Source organism: Cavia porcellus, unplaced genomic scaffold (assembly GCF_034190915.1).
Source record: "Cavia porcellus strain 051 isolate PalLab524CR breed Dunkin Hartley unplaced genomic scaffold, mCavPor4.1 scaffold_29, whole genome shotgun sequence".
In the NCBI taxonomy this organism is placed as follows: Eukaryota; Metazoa; Chordata; class Mammalia; order Rodentia; family Caviidae; genus Cavia; species Cavia porcellus.
In genome coordinates, this window is record NW_026947512.1 from 37,794,577 (window position 1) to 37,816,909 (window position 22,333).

Consider the following 22,333-nt stretch of genomic DNA (forward strand, 5'->3'; position numbering starts at 1 on the left):
CACGCTTGCCAAGCAGACTCTGTGTCTTATATCCCCGACCGTCTCTGTATTTTTGAAAGCCAGGTTGCACTAAGATATTATCTGTTTTAATTGTTGCTTCTTTTTTTGATCCCTCTTAAATTTTACACCCGAGGTGACAGTCTCCCTGGATGACTCCTGGCCTGCCTAGTGAGGATGGGATTTAGACTGAAATTATTGAGTTGGCATCTAGAGATTTGAAAAGTTAGTGGGGAAAGTGAATCAACATGAACTCCAGGTAAGTTTATAAGCTTTGCCTAAAACACACACACACAAATTGGGGGATGGTTTCAGAAAGGATTAATAATGAGGTTAGTTTCTTTGGCCAGCAGAGGTAGTTACTGTCATAATGTTTCCAATGAATAAAACAAAATGAAAATATGTGAGCTACTCACTCAAAAAGAAATGTTCCAATTCGTAGTTTGAAACTTGTAGAATTTAAGAAAAGTCCTATAGAGACCACAGTAAATATTCCAGACAGTCTAACGAACTCACCTGTTTTGTAAAAGAAAAAAAAATCATGAAATATTACCATAGGTGTGCAAATACAAAGGCCACCCTACTTGCTTTCGACTAGAAAATATCATCAGTGATCACACTACGATTGCCGTATGTTGCCTCAGATTCACACCCAGCAGTGTCATGAGGTCTGTAATGGACTTACTTGAACGGTTTCACTTCAGGTAATCAGCAGCTCCTGGAGTTCACTAAATTTGTTTTTGTTCTTAGGTGCTTAGGTGTTCTTACTATGGAAGGATCAAAAAGTATAAAAACCTGGTATTTTCTTTAAAAAGTACTTTTATTAGAGTTGTTTCTTTCTTGACCTCAACAAAGTAGTATATTATGCCTTAACATTCAAATAATATGGAGGGTCTGGGGATTTAGCTCAGCGGCATAAGCAACTGCCTTGCAAGCAGGCAGTCATGAATTCAATCCCCGGTACCGATAAAAAGAAAAAAAAAGTGTAAAAAAATAATATGGTAAAGTATAGATGTTACAGTTTTCGAAAGCAACAGCATCCATAATTCCAATGTCAAAACGTTACATATGCTGTTCTGTTCTAAGACAAGTTTTTCACTATGTAGTTCAGGCTGGCCTTGAACTCACTCTGTAGCCTAGGCTTGCCTCGAACTTCTAGCAATCCTCCTGCCTTATCCTCCCTAGTGCTGGGATTACAAGTTTGCATTCCAACACCTGGCACTAGGCATACTTGCTGAATTTCTGTGGAGGCAAGTGATGCAAATTCATCAGGAAAGGTGCAAAAATGAAGAAACAGAGGTGGTCCTTGGAGCTCACAGACTCCTGAACCACATCATATAAATTCTCCTGGGAACTTCCTTTTTCCCATCTTCACTAGGAAGTTAAAGAACCTCCTGTGAATTCATAAGGAGGTTTGGTAACTAGGTATCATCTTACACGCGAACTCCAATTCATTCGTAGGAGTGTGTCAGGACTTGGGCAAATGGGGTTCTGAGGCTGTGTTACAAGATGGTAATATGCTTAATTATCAATATCTGCCATAGTCCTGTGAGAAGACTTTGTGATAAATGGGTAATAATATGACAGATTTTTAAAAAACATAACCTCACTAGTTGTGCAACTCCTATTTTTATTTTTCTTTTGACCTTTGAGTTAGCAAGAAAATTATATTTAACTATATGCAATTAGAATGATAAACTTTCCCACCTCCTTTTGTGACAAATACTAAATTTAATTGTATCATCGTTAATAATGTTTGGGATTTAACTGAAGTGTTCTCCTAATTAATTTCCATAAATAGTCCATAGTTACAGTCATTCCTTGGTATTTACCAGTAACCAGTTCTAACATCGCTTCCCTACCGAAATTTGAAAATGCTGAAATCACTTACATAAAATGGTGTATCACTTGCATATAACCTTCAATATACTCTTGTATGCTTTAAATACTGTATACATTCCTTCTATATACTTAAATTGTCTCTAGGTTATTTATATTACATATGATATAAATGCTATGTAAATAGTTGTTATGTTGTATTTAGAGAACAATAACCAGAATAAAAAAATCTGCATATGTTAAGTACAAATACATTCAATCTTGTTGGTAGATGTTGAATTGGCAAACATAGAGGAGGGTGTACCATATGTGTAAATGATATGGGTCTATTTTGGAAGTAAAACTCTTTATGTATCTTATGAAATAAGCATATTAATTGTTTTTTAAATCTTCTTATAACCAAAGTGATTTTTTCCAGTTGATTGTATAATTCTTTCTCTTGGAAAGACATGTAAAGCACTCAATGTAATTGTAGTTTTGACAAATTATTCTTTCTATTATGATAATAGTGGATGTCCACATCTTGGTACATTGTCATTGTTCTCCGTGATGCACATTACAACTTTTATCTTTTTGATAGATTATTTTTTTAAAATATTGCATCTAGCTAGACTGATTTTAAAAATTGTTACTATGTATTTTACTAGCATGTGGATTCTTAGTTTGAATCTTTTTTTTTGTACTGGGGATCAAACTCATGACCTCGCATTTGCCAGACTGGTGCTTATGCCGCTGAGCTAAACCCCTGGCGTTAGTTCAAATCGTTATATGTCATTTAATTTTAGCATAGACCCCCTTACTTACAAATATAATAGATGAGGTACAGAACTGCAGAGATGACAATTGTGTAATTGACATCATCATAACAAAAGTCAGATGTCCATGACTGAATCACTTTTGAACTGAAAGTTCCAAACAAGAGACTTGCTATAACATCTGTCCAAATGGCTATCATAATATCATCGTCTATGACAGAAAATAGAAAATAGTTAATAGAATTTATTTGCCTTATTTTAAATGACGCATTTCTTTGTCTCTATCTTTAACTCATTATTGAAATAAACATCAGAGTGCCAGTATCTCTTCAGTTCCCCTAGCTATGTACCCCGAAGTAAGATTGAATTATATGCTAAGCTATTTTTGGTTTTTTGAGGTATCTCTATACCATTTTCTCTAATGGCTACACTAATTTACATCCCCACCAACAGTGTACAAGAGTTTCCTGTTTTCCACATATCAACACTTTTTCATTTTGATAAAAGCTATTCTAACAGGTGGAAGAATATCTGAGTGTTTTAGTTTATATTTCCCTAATTATTGTTGATGATTGGTGAGGGTGAGCATTTTTCATCTACCTAAGGATATTTGTATGTCTTTTTTTTTGAGAAATATACATTCAGGTTTGCCCATTTTTAAATTTTAAATGGGAGTTTTGTTTCCAAGATATGTAAACTCAAATGTCTATGAATGGATGGATAGATTAAAAAAATGTGGTCTGTATACACAAGGAATGGTATCTGGTCTTTAAAAGGAAGGAAATTCTATCATTTACAATGTGGATGTATTTAAGGGACATATGCTGGGCAAAATTTTGGCAATACAAACAGAAAAACACTATTGAGATGGTTAAGCTTGATTGTGTTAACCTGATTGGTTTAGGGGTCACCTACAAGACTGACAGAGCACACTTTGGGGTGTGCCTAGGTGGGTCATGTGACCTTGCGCAGTGTATCTGGTCCCTCACTCCTTCCTCTGGTGGTGCTCTCCTGCTCTGCTTTCTTGTCACTACGAACTCTAACCCATTAAGAAATACAATAAATTCTGTACCACTTTCACTGCTTTGTTTTGATTGGCTTTATTCTATTTTGTTGGGGTCTATTTGCTTTAAAATAAAAAATATATTTATATAGTGCTTACTGATAAATAATGTAGGAAATCTTGGCTACTCCAGTAAAAGTCCCAAACTCATAGAAATAATATTCTAGAGCTAATGTAACACACAATGGGAACAGAAAAAGGAATGCCTCTGGGTCCCGCTGGGTAAATCTCCTGTGCTATGCCGCCTTGTTAAACTGAATAATTGGTTCTTTATTGTTGAGCATCTCAGTTGTTTTAAATTCTTCCCAGACAAATAATTTTGCAGTATATGTTTGTTACCACTATTGTTTTTTATGCTTGTCTGATTATTTCCTACATCCTAAAAATGAAACTACTGCTCTAAAAGATAGTTGCTTCTTTATTGTTATTGGTATTTTTAGATACTGCATAATTGTTATGAAGCCTTTCCCAGGAAGCAGGGAGTTTTGCTAGACTGAACAGCTGCAACCAGGCCTACCAGTGGGCAAAGAAGTGCTCACCTGTAGAGAGTGAGAAACAGGAGCAAAATTCAAATCACGAATGGGAGTAAGTCCTGAGCTCAGGAAGCCCCAGGAGCCAAACCCAGTAGGGTAAGCAGAACGCAAAACAAAAGATATTGACAAAACAAAAAAAAGCAACAACCACACCAACAAGAAATAAGGCTGAATTTGGGAAACAAATCCTAAAATGGTTCCCTGAGATGGCAGAACAAAAGGGAAAGTGCCCTTTTATGAGTCTTGTCCATAAACATCTATTGGTAGAGAGGGCAATATCAGCACTGCAGAGGTGATTTGGATTCTTTCTCAACTGGACTCATCGTGATGGCTGAAAGAGAGCCGTAGTTTCTAGACGTTCCAGATAGAAAGATGATTATCTCTGGGGAGAGTTGGAACATGGGAGAATTCCATAAGTGGCCCTCTAGGCTATGTGAGTTTTTAGTGTGGGGTGGCTGTGGTAGAGTTGAGTGTTTCCTATTGCTGAAATAGAGAATAGTGGCTGGCCCTGGTCTCAATAGCACACAGGAATCTTAAATGCTAAGACACTGGTTTGAAGGTTGCTTTCTCCTTTAAGAAAGAAAAATAGTACATAATAAGTAACATGTCTGCTGACTAGATTTGTTAAGCCAAGAAAAATATCCAAGCGAAATCTACTATTACTGTTCTTAAACTCCTTTCACCCAATTTGGATAAGCTAAGAATTCTGTGTACGGTAACTAAGTATTAATTTCCTTATTATGAAATATGCAATAAAAAGTAGCACTGTTATTAAAAGTTCAAAAACCCAGTGGCAAGGAAAATCAATTGACGGTTTGTTTCTTTCAGTAGAATTTTCATTATGAAAGTTATTACCATTATTACTAATAATTATTGCTTACAGCTTTTATTTCTCTGAAACCTAAAAACAAACAAAACTCCACAATGTTCTGTTCTACTGAATATCATCAAAACTACATAATTTGGAAATTGTGCTTGGGTGAATTTCTAGGCCCTAGAATAGGAATTATTGCACACCCACCTTAGGGTGTAATTGTTGGATCAATGAATGGATGAATGAACTTCCACCTCAACACTTTCTTTGCACATTCTCTTTATCCCCTTATATCAAATATCAAAGATGTCCTCTTGATTACAATGCCAATATAATTTCTGATGTAAGTTTCCCCGAAGTTCTGTAGTCAATATATTTTAAATAGAACCTGATAAAATACTGCTCCAGGTTTAGTAGCTAGACATGTATTCTTCAGTCTGGCATGCATGATTTATTTCTTGGTACTTTTCAGTTTCTCTAAGCATCTTGTGTTTGTTTGATACAAGGTCTTCTTACGTAGTTCAGATTGGTCTTGATTTCGCCATGTAGCCCAGGCTGGCCTCAAACTCATGTTAATCCTCCTTCCTCGGCCTCCTAAGTGTTAGGATTATAGGGGTGTGCCATGAAACCCAGTGCCTCTTGAGTTTTTAAGAAACTTTTGAACATTGAAAATTTGTTTTTCACCTTAGTCTTCTTCAACAAGCTCATATCTACAGGAAGTTTTATGATGAAAGCTCTGAGTGCTTTATGGGTCATCTCCCTGGTACTCTGCATTCTGCAAAACACTGTATGTGTGGCTCTTTGGTTTTCTCATGTGCCCAGGGTGGCAAATTTAAAATCCTTAAAGCTGATGTCCCACAGGTGTTCCGAGCTTTCATGGCCCAGATGTATTAACAATGAATTCAGCTTTACAGGTCTCAGAAACTAAAGGTGACTTATTTCCAACTAAGGTAACTGCCAACTACCTGGACCAGTTTATTTTAGGAAGAAATTAGGCAGTTGTTCCCAGTAAGGATATTCTTGGGAAACAATAGTCTTCAATATGGAGACTAGATATAAATATGTAAGGTGGGATAGGTCAAAATGGGGAACAGTGGTATCACTGGATGCTCAACAACAAAGCACTCTCCAGTGTCAAGGAAAACAATTATAGCTAGAATCTCTTCTTCTTAGTGGTCAGAAAACTAATTTGGTATGTTCTACACTTTTGGAGAGAGGGAGTAATAGAAAGACCCTACTTCTACAGAGTTAATGATTTGGCATCCAGACACCAATGGTGAGCCAGACTGTGGCCTGTAGGTAGTTTCTAAATGTGTGTTTCACAAAGAGGCAGGATAAAGGTGGTGAAATGAGATGATACTATGGAAAGCCTTAGAATAACGAATCCATCCAATTAGTGGGATTGTGTATGTTTATGGGTTTCTTGAGAAGGCTATGATGGCTTTTCAAAGATCAGTGGAAATGTCAATGCAACAAGAAGGTAAATAACTTACTGTGATAATAATTTTATTTCATGAGCATTTTGAATGAGTCTTGTGCATTCGCCTTCCCCATGACTCAACATTTTAGAGACTACACATTGAATGATTTTTTTAGGAGAAAGAGGTTTTGATTGGTGAGGGCCACTGAGATGCTTTTAATAGTGCTAGTAATGCTCTATCTTGTCCTGGACATTAACTGTACAGGTGTACGGTTTATAAACACTCTGCTTTTGAGCAGCTTTCAATTCTGTGTTCATAAGCACTGCCTTTTGACCCTATGATGGACACATGAATCATACTTTCTCTCTTCACTGGCTTTGTGCCAGTTGCCTCATGCAAGATAGTCTCAGGGCAAACGGCAGGGAAGCTGCTTCCTCTCACTATTAAAAGATGCACTACCTGGCTTGTCTTCTGAGCTGTTTCCCCACACTTAACAAATACCTTTCTCATTTTCCTTATATAGCATTTTGCTTCAGACCTGGCTTGTGCAGCACTGCCCTCACAAGCATCCTCATGCAAAGCCCTCCCTAAGCCTCACGTCGCTGAGTAAAATAAAAAAAAAAAAAAATGTATGGTAGTACCATATAAAGAGTAAATCACTACATTAGTACTCACTGTTTTATGTCCATAAGCATGATTTATGATAATATATTACAAAATCCATGTCAGCTTTCAGAAAATACAGAATTCTGGATTTAAGAAATTAAGAAATAAAAGGTCCTTACATAAGTTATGGCTTGCCGAATGTTGTCTTCTGACATTAATATCCATAGTGGTGGTACATAAAATCAATGCTATCACAGAGCTTATCACACTTTCTGCATTAATTAAACTGATGAGGCTTCTAGAAAGACCTATGTATGTCAAAGAGGGAGTATTTTTTTAAGTGAGAAAAATATTAAATAATAAAATTGCATTAGAAAGTAGAAAAATACTCTCTGCTTTGTATTTATATTGCATAACTTCTCTTACATGCTTATACTTTAGGTAGGTTTGAAAACTTAAAGGACTTAATAAACTATGAAATATATGTCTACATTATCATTATTAGGTACCAAATTAATTGTGGTGCATTATGTTTATATAAGCCAAATATTTAGTGCTAATTTTCTCCTGTGATGGTACTCTTAAGTGTATGTATTTGTTAGATGTTCTTCCTCTGCCATTAAATGTGCTTGTACTGGCTAAACTATGACTCTGAGAATCTTTAGTATTTTACTAAAAGGAGAGAAATGTTATATGGCAAACGTTCTTTATGTGAACCACCCACTCCATGTCTTTTACGTTTGCTGACAAGAGAGAAGAAAAGTCACAGCAGTCTGGTCCCTTGTGGGCTCAATGGCCTTGATAGTCCAGCTCTTCACTTTCCTGTACCTATATCCATTGCTCTAAGACTCTGCAAAAAAACATCCATCTGCTTGCTTATGAGACAATGAAAGCACAGAATTTTGCTTTCTTTTGCCCAGGCCTCTACCACCATCATGGCAGCATTTCCTGGCCACCCCAAAACAGAAACATGAGCAATACAGAGGAAAGATGATTTTTCCTGTTTGATGCCATCCTGGATCAATTAGTCCCCAGATCTTTATCTGTCAGATGGTTATAGATAGATTTATGAATCTACCCAGAATCAACAGAGTCCAACCCATATCATCAGAACTGCTTCCCAAATTTTTGGATATTTGGGATGATTTTTGTTTTGTTTTGAGACAGGGTCTTACTATGTAGTACAGGCTGACCTTAAACTTGCTTATGTAATCCAGGCTGGCCTCAAACTCATGGCAGTCCTGCCTCAACCTCCAGTATGCTGGGATTATCACACCTAACTCTAAAATTTCTTTAACACGACATTTGCAATTTATTACTCAGCAAAACCTACTGATTGTATAATTGTTTCATTTAAGAAATAGAATTAGCCTAGAAAAAGAATATTAGTAAATAAATAAAAATTTGGGGGACATACGTCAAAGAACAATAAAAACTCAAGACATCGGTTACTATACACATAGTCTTGGACAGATTATTTTTTGAACCTAAATAGCCTCAAAATATAATTGTATGTATAACATACAGATATATAAAGAATATATTTGTATGTACAAAATGTATGTGTATTTGTGAATTTATAAACATATAAATCTTGTTTTGCAAACTCAAGCAACAATGCTGAGAAATGCCTTAAATTTTTTTGAAAGAATCAAAGTGAAAAAAAAAATAAACTCCAGAAAAAAACACAAGATGGCCAAAATTTAGGATATAACAAATAGAATAAACTCCACCATAGCAGGCTAGAAAATCAGTGACATAGCAGATGACAAGATGATAAGTCGCAAGAAAGTTGTAGAATCAGCTCCTTTACATTGTAGCACTCCTCCCTCAAATCTTTGAGCAGACCGTGTTGGTTCTGACAAAACCACAGAGAGATAGAGATGTGGGGTGAAAGAGCACAGAGAGGAAGACGGGAACGGAAGGCTTGGTGAGGATCAGTTACTCCTCCTGTCCTCTCACCTCACTCTCTTAATCTTGTGTTGAGCATGACTTTCCTTTATTCATAGATTTACACTTAGTGTATGATTCATACTGTTTCTACTTGCCTCAAGCAGCTCTTTCTCCTTTAATTTCCCATACAGTGCAAATGAAATTATAAAATTATGTATGTGTGCCACTGTTGTCGCATGTGTACATGGGCATGCACAGATGTGTCCTGTTAATATTCTATTTTAAAGCATTATTTTTAGCCACTGAAACAGTTTTGAAGATTTTTTTTTTCCTTGTGTGAGGCTCTTGAAATATTTTGATTGTCTGGGTTAAACTAACTTGGCACTTTATCTTTCAATATAGATTTATCTCTCCTAAAATATTTTGTACTGCAACCACGTTGCCAGCAATTTTATTGTTTTTACTTTTTAAGCTTTTGCTCTGTAATGTGATAATGACCTCCAAGACATTTTTTCTTTAAACATCATTATCCTAATGAGTGTTTTCAAAGAACAACAAATTTGGGCAAACCAAAATTTAATCAATATTGTAATACTCAGAACTCTTCTGTTGCCTCAAGGTAGAAGCATATAGAATATAAGTATTCTAAGTCATCTTCTGCCCTAGTCCACAATAGAATATAGTGGTCTTCTTGGATACTGGCATTTCCTTCTGTCCTAAGCATCACTTCCAGAATCTCTGCTAAAATTTCAGTCTATAATCTCTTTTTTTAATTTTTAATTTTAATTATATAATCTCTTACTACATAACTTCACACAGTGAAAAGCTACCACACACCAGAGATTTTAAAACTAAGACACATCAATTGCCAAACATGATCTCCTAATATAGAAAAAGAGAAAAGTATACCTACCAAGATCTTTTATGGAAGCTGCAGTTATCATGGGATCTGAACTCATAAGGATACATGAAAATAGTGACAATTGTATGGTGCTCAAATTTAATATATTCAGAGATTTCAGATACCAAAAAATTAACATATAATTAAATGCAAAGCCAGGAATTGTAATTAAAAGTAACTGCAAAAGAATTTTATAACAGAAAAAGCAAATTACTTCTTTGTTCTATTTTAAAAAGCAGATAATCAGGATTGTTACAGATGTAGAACCAAGAAGTACTAACAGCATCCACCAGCAGACACACAAGTGGGGCCATCCTGGCTTCCAACTCTGTTCTCACTAACCCCCTCCTGAACAGAGATGAAGGAGAGCTTAGCAGAGATCACGTGATACACAGACCACTTTCATACTTCTGTTCTTTTCCATTTCATCTTTTTGTCACTTTTCTCAACTCCATGTGCTTGGATTTGGGTAAAAATGTAAACTGTTCAAATAATTTTACTTCTAATGCAGTTTAAGTAATGGTCTTATACTTTCAAAACTTTTTATTTCCTTGAAATGTCAAGTATTTTATCTTAAGGTCTTTCCCTGGCACAGTCCCATCTCTCATGATAAACAAAATCATTGTAGATTGTAAGATAGGATTATAGATGTTTCTGGGGGTTTCCCTCTTAGCTTCTGTTCATTTGCATGTGGGTGTAAGAAGTTTTACACTTTAGGAACTAAATTGAAAACATATTTTTCTCAACAAGATTTTTTTACTAGACTAATGTACCTCCACAATAGCTCTCATATAGTTTATGAGTATTAAATTTATAATTTATATGAAGTTCTGGAAATCAGATTTTTAGAATTTTTCTACATGATTTTGCCATAAGTTTCAGCATGCCAGAGAATTTCCACATGATTTACTCACTAATAAATAGATGAAGCTAAACTTACTACTCTGATATACCATACTTTTTTCATTTTTGTTTTCTGTTTTGGAACAATTTTTTTAAAAACTCCAAACTTAATACATGGTTCATAAATGAATTTTTTAAAGAGAAAAATCAAACAGCAAACAAACAAAAAACAAGAAACAAACCAAACCAAAAAGTAGCAATCTGGGATTTCAAAACAAGATGATGGGAATTTAACAATAGTTGTTATATTGCATATTGTTATCTTCAAAATAATTGCTCAGATTATCAGATACAGGCATGCTCAAAATTGGTCAAACAGTATGAAAATTGTTCCTTTCTATAAACTAATAGAATTACTGGTACAATTATCTGTGCTATCCTGTATATTTGTATGTGTATATATATGTATACAAATGTATATATATGTATACATACACACACACACACACACACACACACACACACGTATTCTTTTCCTTTTCTTCTTCTTTCTCCCATTCCAGTTGTTCTTTCCCTTTGAGCAGTATAGGTAAATGGATGCAACTAGAGGCCATACTCATAAGTGAAATAAATCAGACTTGCATGTATAATACCATATTGTCTCCCTAGTGTAAGAAACTGAAAGAATAAATAACATCCAAAAGTTACAACAGATATAGTGAAAGGGAAAGAAACTGTTTGTTGCTGTTGCACTGCTATTTTGTTTTGTTTTGTTTTGCTTTTGCTTTTGAGACAGGGCCTCACTATGTACTTCAGGCTGACCTCAGATTCCCTATGTACCCCAGGCTGGTCTGGAACTCACTGCAATTCTCCTGCCTCAGAATCCTGAGTGCTGGGAGCATAGACGTGTGCCACCACACTCGGCTTCATAAATGAATTTTACTCCTGAAAAATAATACTTACCTGCCACATTAACTTTTGAAGCATGTATACATCCAAGTCAAATGCAACATTAAACATAATTATTGGTAAGAATATACCAAAAAATAAGTCTGGATCTATCCATTGTATGGCTTCTGAGTATCTTTGGACCTAGTAATACAAAAATATTTTATCCATCCCCGTATTAGCATAGAATACATGCCAAACTCCCCAATCTCTAGCAACAGAGAAAGAAAATTTTAAAAAGATAAAACACAATGTAATAATTGCTGAAGTCTTGACTCTGTTGGAGTTTTACAATTTTCCACCTAATTATTATTGCTAATTGCAGAAGTAAGTTAATGTACTTCTTTTTGCCTATTTTTTTTTTAAGAATAGGAATAAGAAACATATTGACACGGGAACAGGAGAATTTGTACCTAATTTTCAGTACACATGAGAGGTGTTTCCAGTGGGTGGCTTATTATGCACAAAAAATCCACAAAAGAATAAAAGATCATATTAAATTCTGGAAATCACAAATAATTAGACATAGATTATTCAGAAGAAAGTCTACCAGAAATAAAACCTGGAATGTTAATGCAGGTCACAAAAATTAATGAAGTTTACCATAAAATATTTAGTTGATTTTAGCAAATCTTACCACCCCTTCTTTAAGGAAACACTAAGTAGATCTTTTTTGCATTAGATAGTAGGTGAAATCTTTGCATTTTCCATGGGTCTCTTTTTTACTATATGTCTTATGGATGCAGGCACTGACTGTTTATCTTCAAGGGTACATTTATAACACCTGAAATAATAACCTGCTTCTGGTTCTAAAATGAATACATATTGTCTATAATTTAGTGACTAATTTCACTGGCTAATTTTGTTAAGAAACATCAGTCATTTTCCAATAGTTCTCATACCCATGCTGTGACTATGATTGGTAAACTATGGCTCCTGACCCAAATCTAGCCCATTTTTTGTCTTTGTAAATAAAGTTTTATCAGGATACAGCTATGGCACTTCATGTATGCCTCGCTTACAACTGCTTTTAAGCTACAGTGGCAGAGCTGAGCTGTGACGGAGATCATAAGGTCTGCAAAATATAAAATATTTACGTAAGAACTTTTCCACAAACTGACCTATTTAATGAATCATAATAAATTCTATATACTTTTTAGTAAGTATTCTCTCTCTTGTTTACCTGTTTCTAATTGTCCTCAAGTACTTTTTAATACTGTAGCTCCTTGACTATAGTTGGCCTAGCTTTTAACTTCCAAATCCAGGCAAGAGGTTCAATTGATGTTTCTTAATGTATCAGAATTCTCTTACTAGTAAAATCCTGTACTGGCAGCACAAAACTTCCCTGAGATCCTTTCTTGTTAGTCAACTTCTTACTTAAGTTTTGTTTTTTGTTTTTTGACTCTTCTTGAAAGTTCATGGGCAATTCTAACTCAGTATTGTATGAGAACTCTTTCTGATTTGCCTATATACTTTTAGACTAAGGCTCTGTCTTCACTGCATTTGGATTGATCTTGCCTTGCCTTTTCAAGGCTGGCCTGCCTTTCCTCAACATTACAAGCATTGGTCAGATAATAAGGTAGTGAAGGGATGAATACTTCTACAAATTTCTGTAATCCAAATCTGCAAGCATGTTGTTATTAACTACTGTACAAAATATTCATTTATTATACCCACCTCAGCAGATGCAAAACTTAATAGTTCGAGACAGCATCCAAGTAAAAACAGTATCACAGGAAGAGGAATTAGAAAGACTTTCAAATGCATGTTCAAAAATGCTGCAAAACATATGTTGTTACTGAAAAAACGTGAAATACTATACTTACGCAACTTTAATGTTATGATTAGTTAGTACTGATGACAGTGAAATCCTATCATTAATAATGTCATGTTTTCCTATAATTGAGACTTTCTGTCTGTAAGCACACAGTGTAATTGTTAATCTATGAGTTTCCTGCTTTATTTCTCCTTTGATGTATGGTATTTCCTCTCAGTCTTCAGTGAACATTGCTAGCAATCACTGGCTTTTAGATTATTACTGAAATACTTAATATAGCATTTCTGTACACTATACATCAGAGATTATTTAGTTAGAAACCTTGTAATATAAGATTAGTTTAAAAAAGTAATGAAACCTCCTGGTTGAGGAACAATTAGAAAGTACCTATAATTTACCAACCACAAAAACCCAGTTATATATTACTCATTACAAAGCCCACAGTAAATGTTAACTTTATTTACCCTTATCAGTGTAATCAAAGAGCAATAATTAATATAGCACTTTTTTCTATTTCATTTGTTCAACTTCTTTGTAATATAATTCCTTCTCAAGTCAAAGAAAGTAGGAAAGACCCCCCCAAAAAAGTGTTTTCCTTTAGTTCCTTCATTGTTCTTATAAAAGCCAGGCATATGTTTATCACATGGATATGATTCATAGGACTGCCTACCCCAAATGCTTATTTGCTTCAGTTATTTGTTTCTGAAACCCAACCCAGACCTGTTAAGTACAAAGGTATGAGCACTTCGAATCTGATAGAAGCAAAGGGTATGCAAGGCAGATTCTGTCTTTTTCTCCTTAGAGGCAAATTATTCTTTGATTCATTTGATTAAAAATACTGTGATAAAGGAATAAAATTTAACAGTGTTCTAATTTCCTACTACTGCTGCTTTAATTGTGTGTTTGCATTTATTAGACATCCAAGGAACAAAGTCAGAGAGAGACAGAGCGACAGAGACAGAAGACACAGAGACTTACCTCCAATAGTACAAATGAGAGACACTATAAGAATGACTTCAGGGAGGTCATCTGGAGCATTCAAAAACACATGCTCGATGAATGCCCAAAATATGTCAGAAGAATTACTGTGGTCAGCGCTGTGATGGTCCATATTGTTTCTTACAGTCCGTTTGTAACTGTCTCTATATCTTTGCAAAATTCAGAGAGAATCAAAGAAGCATAGTTTTCCTTTCTTCGTGGTTTTCTAAAAAAAAAAAAACCCACATTATTTCTGTAAGTATTCTGGTGATATCTTCTGGTATTTAGAAATTAGAGATGACTGTTTTATGACACTTTCATCTTAAATGAATTGGGCAAAGTAGAATCCCATGTGATAAAGACCAACCAGGAACACCTGTTGCTTTTTTTCACCTGTTATTCTTTTACAGCATTGAGCACAACTCAGTTATTATCCATTGTGCATCTACCTGATTATCCAAAAGAAAGATCTTTCAGCTAAGCATTCACCTCTCACTGATACCACAGGGGACAGGTGGGGACAGGTTAGAGAGCTCTGGGAGTTTGCCTTTATTTTATCTAAGTCTCTGAAAGTGTGTTCTGGCAGCAGCTAAAGAGGGGAAGTAGAGTGAGGGAAGAATATTCTGATCTCTCTTGTATTTGTCCAGACAGAAATGAATAGAAAATGTTGATACCAAGTTGCAACCTTCTAGTATCTCATTTAGAACACCAAAGAGTCAAGTTTTCTCTTTGAAATATTGGCACAGCAGCCAAGAATGAACAATATGGAAACTCAAAACATTTACTTAAGAATTATTAAGTTGTTTTATCTGGTGGTTACTGTTTGAAATAAGACAGGCTTTGATATGGGTTTGAAGCAATTAATAACTGTCACAGTCAGGTAACTCCATACACCTCCCACGGAAAGAAGAGTTTTATATACAAAGACTTTAAATGTCCTTCATGGAATTCTAAGGATTCTCTTGTAACAGTACCCGAACCATTCTTAGTGTTTGCAATTAGCTTCTCATCTGACTGTCTTACTAAGCAAATAGTCGGCTATTGAACTTCCTCTCATACATGCTTTGTTTCAGTGTCATATATATATATATATATATATATATATATATATGTCTATGTGGGTTTTTTGATTGTAAAAACCTGTTGAAAGAGGAAATTAAATAAAAGCATGCTTTTAATGAAACTATTTGAAATACATTATATATGTGAACATTTTTAAAGCAGAAAAAGTCATCCTCATGCATATCATCTGGTGACACATATATTTTTTATTAGTACATGATTGTGATACATAATAGTGATGTTAATTTTTGGAACTGGAAGGTGCATTTAACATACCTTGATCACTTTCAATCACTTTACATCTTTCTCCCCTCTCCATTTTGGTGATCTTCCCTGTCTCCATCACCAAGAATTTATCTTCCCCACCTCCAAGATCTAAATTCTAGTTTCTTATCATTTCTCCTTCTATTCATTCATTCATTCTTTCATTCATTCATTCATTCATTCAAGGTTTCTCATGTAAGAGAAAACAGGCAATGTTTGACTTTCTGTGTCTGGCTTACTTTGCTTAGCATGATAATCTACAACTCCATCCATTTCCCTGCAACTTACAGGATTTCTTATTTATGGCTCAATAATATTCCCTTGTGTTTATAAACAAGGCAGAAATACCATGGCAAAAGGACATGGCAGAGGAAAGCTGCTCACCTCATACTAGTCAGGAAGCAGAGAGAGTAGAAGAGCCAGTCCGGAAGAAGTCAGGGACAAGATATAATCCCCAATGTCACATCCTCATTTCCCAAACCCTTTAGGTCCTACCACATAAATTACTACCACTTTCCATCAAATGCCATCAGATGATGACCTCCCACTCTACTCTCCTCTACTGATTATAAATTAATTTCCTTATAGTCCAATCATCTTCTGAAAGCCCCAATTCTAGACACATTGGACTTTTGCAAGACATTCTAGTCTGAACCATAACAAGCCCTTCACCCAAAGATCACCAGAAATATATCTGTAGTCGACAATGTGTTTATTATTTGGAGCAATGAGGAGAACTATTCACAGTGCAGAGCCATGCTGTGTATCAATAAAAGAATGCTAAAAAGAACTTATTACAAAATCTGGACTTTGGGAGCTGGGGATTTAGCTCAGCGGCATAAGCACCTGCCTTGCAAGCAGGCGGTCGTGAGTTCGATCGCTGGTACCAATAAAAAACGAAAAAAAATCTAGACTTTGAAATAATTTTAGAGATGGTCTAAGGACATAGAGTTCACTGTAGAATGTTTTCAGAAATCAAGAACGATCCTGAGTTGGGTATTTCAATACATCTCATCTATGGGTATAATAGACTAGAACAAAGATAAAGCTATAAATGGGTACAAAAACAACAGTCATTCATTACAGCCAAGAGTGGGCAAGTTTGGTCTTGTATGAGTCAGTGACCTTGTTCTTGTTTTTACCTTGTGGTGATTGAGTGATCTTGTCTAATCCTGATACTTACTCATGGGATTGTGCCCAAGAGAAAAATTTGGGTCCTAGCCATGAAAATCAGGTCAGCTGGTCTAGCACTGACCCCTTATCTGCGAGGATCACACCAGTTCCTGGAGTTGCTTTTTTTCCCCAGAAAGGATATCTAAAGTCCTTAACTTGACTAAACATATCATGAGTTAGAGATAGACCTTGAGAGTTACAAAAGAAAAATAAAATAAAACAAAAACAGGGCAACCCACTAGGGACCCCTTCTGTCTCTCTTCAGACAGAAGCTTTCTTTCTTTCAATAAATATATTCTGCTCTTGGAAGGCCTATATTGTCAGTGTTTGAGGCTCTTTGCTATTGTTATTTATTTGTCTTTTTGTGTTTTTCTAGGAATTTGTTTTGTTTTGTTTTTCTCTCCAATACAGAAACGATAGGTATACATATAGAGACTTACACATGAATAGAACTTCTCCTAAACAGTTTATGAGAATTGATTACATAATGCATGATGCAATGAACAGCTACTTTAAAGAAAAAGAGACATTAAGGTATCCAGTGCTGATTCCGTAGCATCATGCTGTGAAACCCAGCAATACTATTATTCTTTGTTCAGAGTGATTTTAGTCTGTTTTGTGTTGTTTAATTTCAACATACATAAAGGTATAGACAGCTATTTTGATGAGAATGAGAGACATTATGGCAGCCATTGTTGATTCCGTCTTGTCTGGTTTTGAAGACCTAAAATGCCTTTATCATCCTGTTCTGACCAGTTTAATACTACTTTGCTTTGTATGAATTCATTGTGTGTGAAGATATGGACAACTATTTAGAAGAAAACAAGAGACAATATGAAAGACAATGAAGGTCTCCTGTTATCTTGCTTTGAAACCTGTGTCTCTTGCATTGTTTTCTTCTGATCTGCTTTGTTCTGTTTTATGCTTAATTTTACCCTCTTTAAAATAAATTTTTTTTAAAAACCAGATGCCTGTGGCACTTTATTAGTGATTTTACTCTTAACGTTCAAACTAATACTTTCAATGCCACCTTTTTACTTGCCCACTGTTTCTCCAAGATTAAAAACATATTGACAAGATTAAGAATAGGACATACTGACTCAGCCAAAAAAATAAAAAAAGAAAAACTATTTCCTACATTATAGTTACATATTCCTGTATGCTTTCATAAGTTAATATAGTTAAGGCCTTGCTTCTTTTCAGAAGTGTGAGATGCATGTTCCCATAAGCTTTTCCTCATATTTAAAGTGTTTATTTGAAACTTTAATAAGTGTGGGAGGAGGGACATGGTGGCATATGTCTATAATTCAAGTTTGACCCCATCCTGCACAACTCAGCAACTTAGTGAGACCCTGTCTCAAAATAAAAAAGGCCTGGAGATGTAGCTCAGTGTGAAGGCCTTGGGTACAATATCCAGTATTGCAAAACAAAACAAACAAAAAACAAAGCAAAGCAAAACAAAACAAAACACTTTAAGTGTTTTCACTTTCAGTCCCCATAAATGCCTTTCAGAAAATTATATAATGTACCAAGTCCTGATTATTGCTGCAATTCAAAGATATAGATGATCAAATTCAAAACAATTCCTTGATCCTGGCTGTGACTACATAGTAAATATTTAGCTTGGCTTCCCTAATTTCTGCTCTAAATTGTTCTAAATAATCTTTACTCATGAAACTATTCCATCTTAAATTTTCTCATTAATGCTGTATTACTCCAATAGAGAGGAAAGAAGAGTAAAGGAAGAAAGTGTACAAACTTCCCACAATAAATGTAATCATTATGTACTACAAAGATATACTAATTTTTGAAATGTGGTTAAAGCAGCAGCAGTGAGAATAATAAGATTTTCAATGCAGTTAAAACTCTTCATCAATTTGAAGTAACTTTTCACAGTTTTGAATCAGTTTGAGGCGATAGCTCTTTGAGGAAAAAGAATAATCGTTCACCACGTAGGCTCTCTGCATTAACGTGTCCAAAAAATAGCTAATAGACCAAGAATCCTCTTACGTGGAGGCAATTAATGACGACCTTCTCAAAATGGCATGCTGTTAAGGTCAGTGCTGCGTTCGGAGGAGAAAACCTAGCTAGTGTTTGCTTCGCTTTTGCTTGGTAGCCAGCCCACAAGAAGAGGAAAAAGCTCCCACTGGGAGTGACTGAATCCGAATACTGTGGGAACGTTTCTGGGAGAAAAGGCGGAAGAGCTCATGGGAAAAGGTGAACTTCCAGAAATGGAAAGGAAAGGAGCGCTCACCGTTTGGAACCTCAGGAGGATCCCTCAAGGTTTGAGAAAGGCCAAGAACAGCCCTTTCCTTAGCCCACCAACAGCCGAGATCAAGTGCAGTTAGAACAGTTATCGCCTCCAAGTCCCTCCCCTGGTCTGCATCCATTGGTTTTCAGGCTCTTAATCCTCGATTTGATTGGCTGAGAAACTAGAGTTTTTTTTTTTTTTTTTTTTTTTTTTTTTTTTTTTTTTTTTTTGCCCTAGATGCCCAGTTGATTTAAAGCTTTAAGGCTGTTGAAGCTTTATAAAAAATAAATTTTATTTCTAAAAAATAAATTAATCAAGGGTGAAAAGAAGCCCCCAGAGACTGTGTTGCTTATGTTAATGTTAAACTTTGGAACAGTGAAAACTTTTCTTACAATTCTAGTGGAAGAGCGAAGTTCCTAGACAAAATAGGGCAGTAAAGATTTTGAAATACGTGGATACTGGTGGCTGAAGAAAGGGAGGGTAATACCGGAGGAGCCAGTGTGAGAGTAGGAGTGATAATACAGTCATTTTTTTTCTAAACACACAGTGTATTGTGATTGAAATTAGCAGTGTCACTCCGTGGAGCCAAATTTTGTATTCCTACTCTCATAACATAGTCTGGGGAAAGTTTTGCTATGACTTTGAAGCCTAGATAATTCCTTGGCATGTAAGGTACCTCTTTAAACTTTCACGTGAAGTTTTTGTGGAACTGTTTGATGATTCCAAGAAGGGATGAACAATTTGGGTGCAGTGGTTCAGGCCTGTAATCTTGAAAGGCTAAGGCAGAGGAGATTGAAAGGTTGACTCTGTTACAAAATTTTAAAACAGCCGGGTGTGGTGGCTCATGCCTGTAATCCCAGCACTCAGGAGCCAGAGGCAGGAGGATCACTGCGAGTTCGAGACCAGCCTAGGCTACAAAGTGAGTTCAAGGCCAGCCTGAACTGCACAGCTAGACCCTGTCTCAAAAAAAAAAATTTTTTTTTGAACATTTTTTTTTCTTAAGGCCTGGGGATCTAACTCAGTGGTAGAGCACTTGTCTAGCACGCCCAAGACTGTGTTCAGTTTTAATCTTTGCTGTCAGAAATGTTTGCATAGTCACGTGATAGAAACAAAACAATACCTACTGTTGGAGGAAATAATCTTCCAATATTAACACTGTAAATTTTGGCAAACAGCGAAGTAAAGGGGTTAAAAAATGATAAAAGTAACCAGATGTTTTAACAAAATAAAAGTTGAAATTGTTTCTGAGTAATTTATTTAGATGAAAATGTGAGGATTTCAAGGGAGCTGGGCATGTAATTTCAGCTACTCAAGAGGTTGATGTAGTTGTTGGAGATTTAGCTCAGCGGCATAAGTGCCTGCCTGGCGAGCGCAAAGTCATGAGTTCGATCCCTGGTACCACACATACATACAAAAAGAGGCTAATGTAAGAGGACTGCTGTCCTGGGCAACTTAATAAGACTGTCTAAAAATAAAGTAAAAAGTAGTCTAGCCATATGAATCTTAGTAGAAGGTCTTGGGCTCTAGCTAAGAGTTTCTAAAATTGTTTTGTCTGTAAAAATAACTTAGTTTTGTTGAACTTTATTGTTTTCTGGTCTCTGATTATACTATAATCTTTTTGTGTCCTTCCTTTGGCTAACTTTGTGTTTAGTTTGTGCTTTTTCTAGTTTTTTGAGATGTAAAGATAGGTTAAGATCCAGATCTGGTGATACATGCCTATAATCCCAGCATTTGCGAGGCTGAAGCAGGAGTATTTTCAGGAGTTCAAGGCTAGTGATTTCAAGCTCAAGCTGAGCTGTAGTGTGCGACCTTGTCTCAAAAATAAACAAACAAAAGATAGTTTAGATCTAAACTTTATTTTTTTTTTTTCTGGTACTGGGGATCGAACTCAGGATCTCACGCTTGCCAGGCAGGCGCTTATGCCTCTGAGCTAAATGCCTGGTCCTAAGATCTAAACTTTAAATGTGCATATTTATATATGGTCATATAATTATCTCTAACTGCTTATACTATGTCCCGTAAATTTTGGTATTGTCTTTACATATTAAATCATAAAACCTGCCTTGGGATTTTGTTTTGTTTTGGTTTTGTTTCCTTTTTGAGATCTTCTTTGATTTGATCTTCATGTTTTTAATTTCTGTAGTTGGGAAGTTTTGAATTTTCTATTATAAATTTATACTTTCACACCATTGTGGTAGAAATACATACTTTATATGATCTAGAACTTTCTAAATTTGTTAAGATACTTTTTGTGGCCTAACACATAATTTATCCTGGAGAATTTTTTGTGCACTTGAATATTTATTCTGCTACTTTTTGATGAAATATTCTCTGTAGGTCTGTTAGGTACACTAAGTCTATGGTATTGTTCAGTTATGCTATTTTATTGCTGACTTGCCAGCAGGATGATCTGCTATTGAAAGTGGAGTATTGATGTCCCTTAATATTACTGTGCTAATCTCTGCCTCTCTGTTCAGATCTGTTGGTGTTCATTTTTTATATTTAGGTTCTCCCATGTTGGCTACATACATGTTAAAATTATTACATCCCATCGATGAACTGACCCCTTTATTATTATTTAATGATCTTCTTTGTCTCTCTTGGTAGTTTCTCACTAAAGTCAGTTTCATCTTTTATAAGTAGAGTTATTCCTATTATCCTTTGCTTTCCCTTTACATTAAATATCTTTTTTCATTTCATTTTTAGACTTTATTATTCTTATATCTAAAAGAAGTCTCTTGTTAGAATTGCTACTGGATGGTACTGAGATTGTCCCATAAAGAGAAGATATAAACCTCTACTCAGGCTGCGTAGGTTCTTGACTCTGGTCACTGAAAAAGAGCTTCAGGATACATCAGTGTGAGGCATAAACTGATTTACTTCGTCAGAGTTAGAAAGGAAAGGAAAAAAGGGAAAGGACGCCAGCTATAGAAACTGGAAACCCTTGCACTGTGATGCAAGGATTCAGACCAGACTGCTCTCAAAAGAATGAAGCCAACTTTTAAGGATTAGCAGGGGGAAGCCAGGGCCTGGTTGATCATTATTTCAGTTCATAATTTTGGAGACATTCAATTCCCATGAGATTACTTTTCTTGGTTGGGAAGTGACCTCTTTACATTGAGTTCTGCTTTTCTTGGAATCTGAGATGACTGTGGGTTTGGAGATTTTAGGGCACTACTGGGCCAGAGGTGGGGGACATCACTGGGGGTGAGTTC

The 22,333-nt window shown here is 35.6% G+C and overlaps 1 protein-coding gene across 2 annotated transcripts in view; it reads right to left on the reverse strand.

Annotated features, from left to right (window-relative positions):
- Positions 1-19,223, reverse strand: part of Slc9c1 (solute carrier family 9 member C1) — a 104,065-nt gene extending 84,842 nt beyond the window's left edge. Inside the window, exons 1-8 of one of the 2 annotated variants that reach the window (XM_063239674.1) lie at positions 19,122-19,223; positions 14,369-14,594; positions 13,291-13,391; positions 11,629-11,757; positions 9,835-10,000; positions 7,208-7,336; positions 2,641-2,802; positions 414-513 (exon numbers count right to left, since the gene is read on the reverse strand). In XM_063239674.1, the coding sequence (XP_063095744.1) occupies positions 414-513; positions 2,641-2,802; positions 7,208-7,336; positions 9,835-10,000; positions 11,629-11,757; positions 13,291-13,391; positions 14,369-14,501 (920 nt within the window). In that variant the 5' untranslated portion in view covers positions 14,502-14,594; positions 19,122-19,223. Of the gene's footprint in view, positions 1-413; positions 514-2,640; positions 2,803-7,207; positions 7,337-9,834; positions 10,001-11,628; positions 11,760-13,290; positions 13,392-14,368; positions 14,595-19,121 lie in introns of those variants that run through there. The other variant, XM_063239675.1, reaches the window with a different exon arrangement.
- Positions 19,224-22,333: the final 3,110 nt, after the last annotated feature.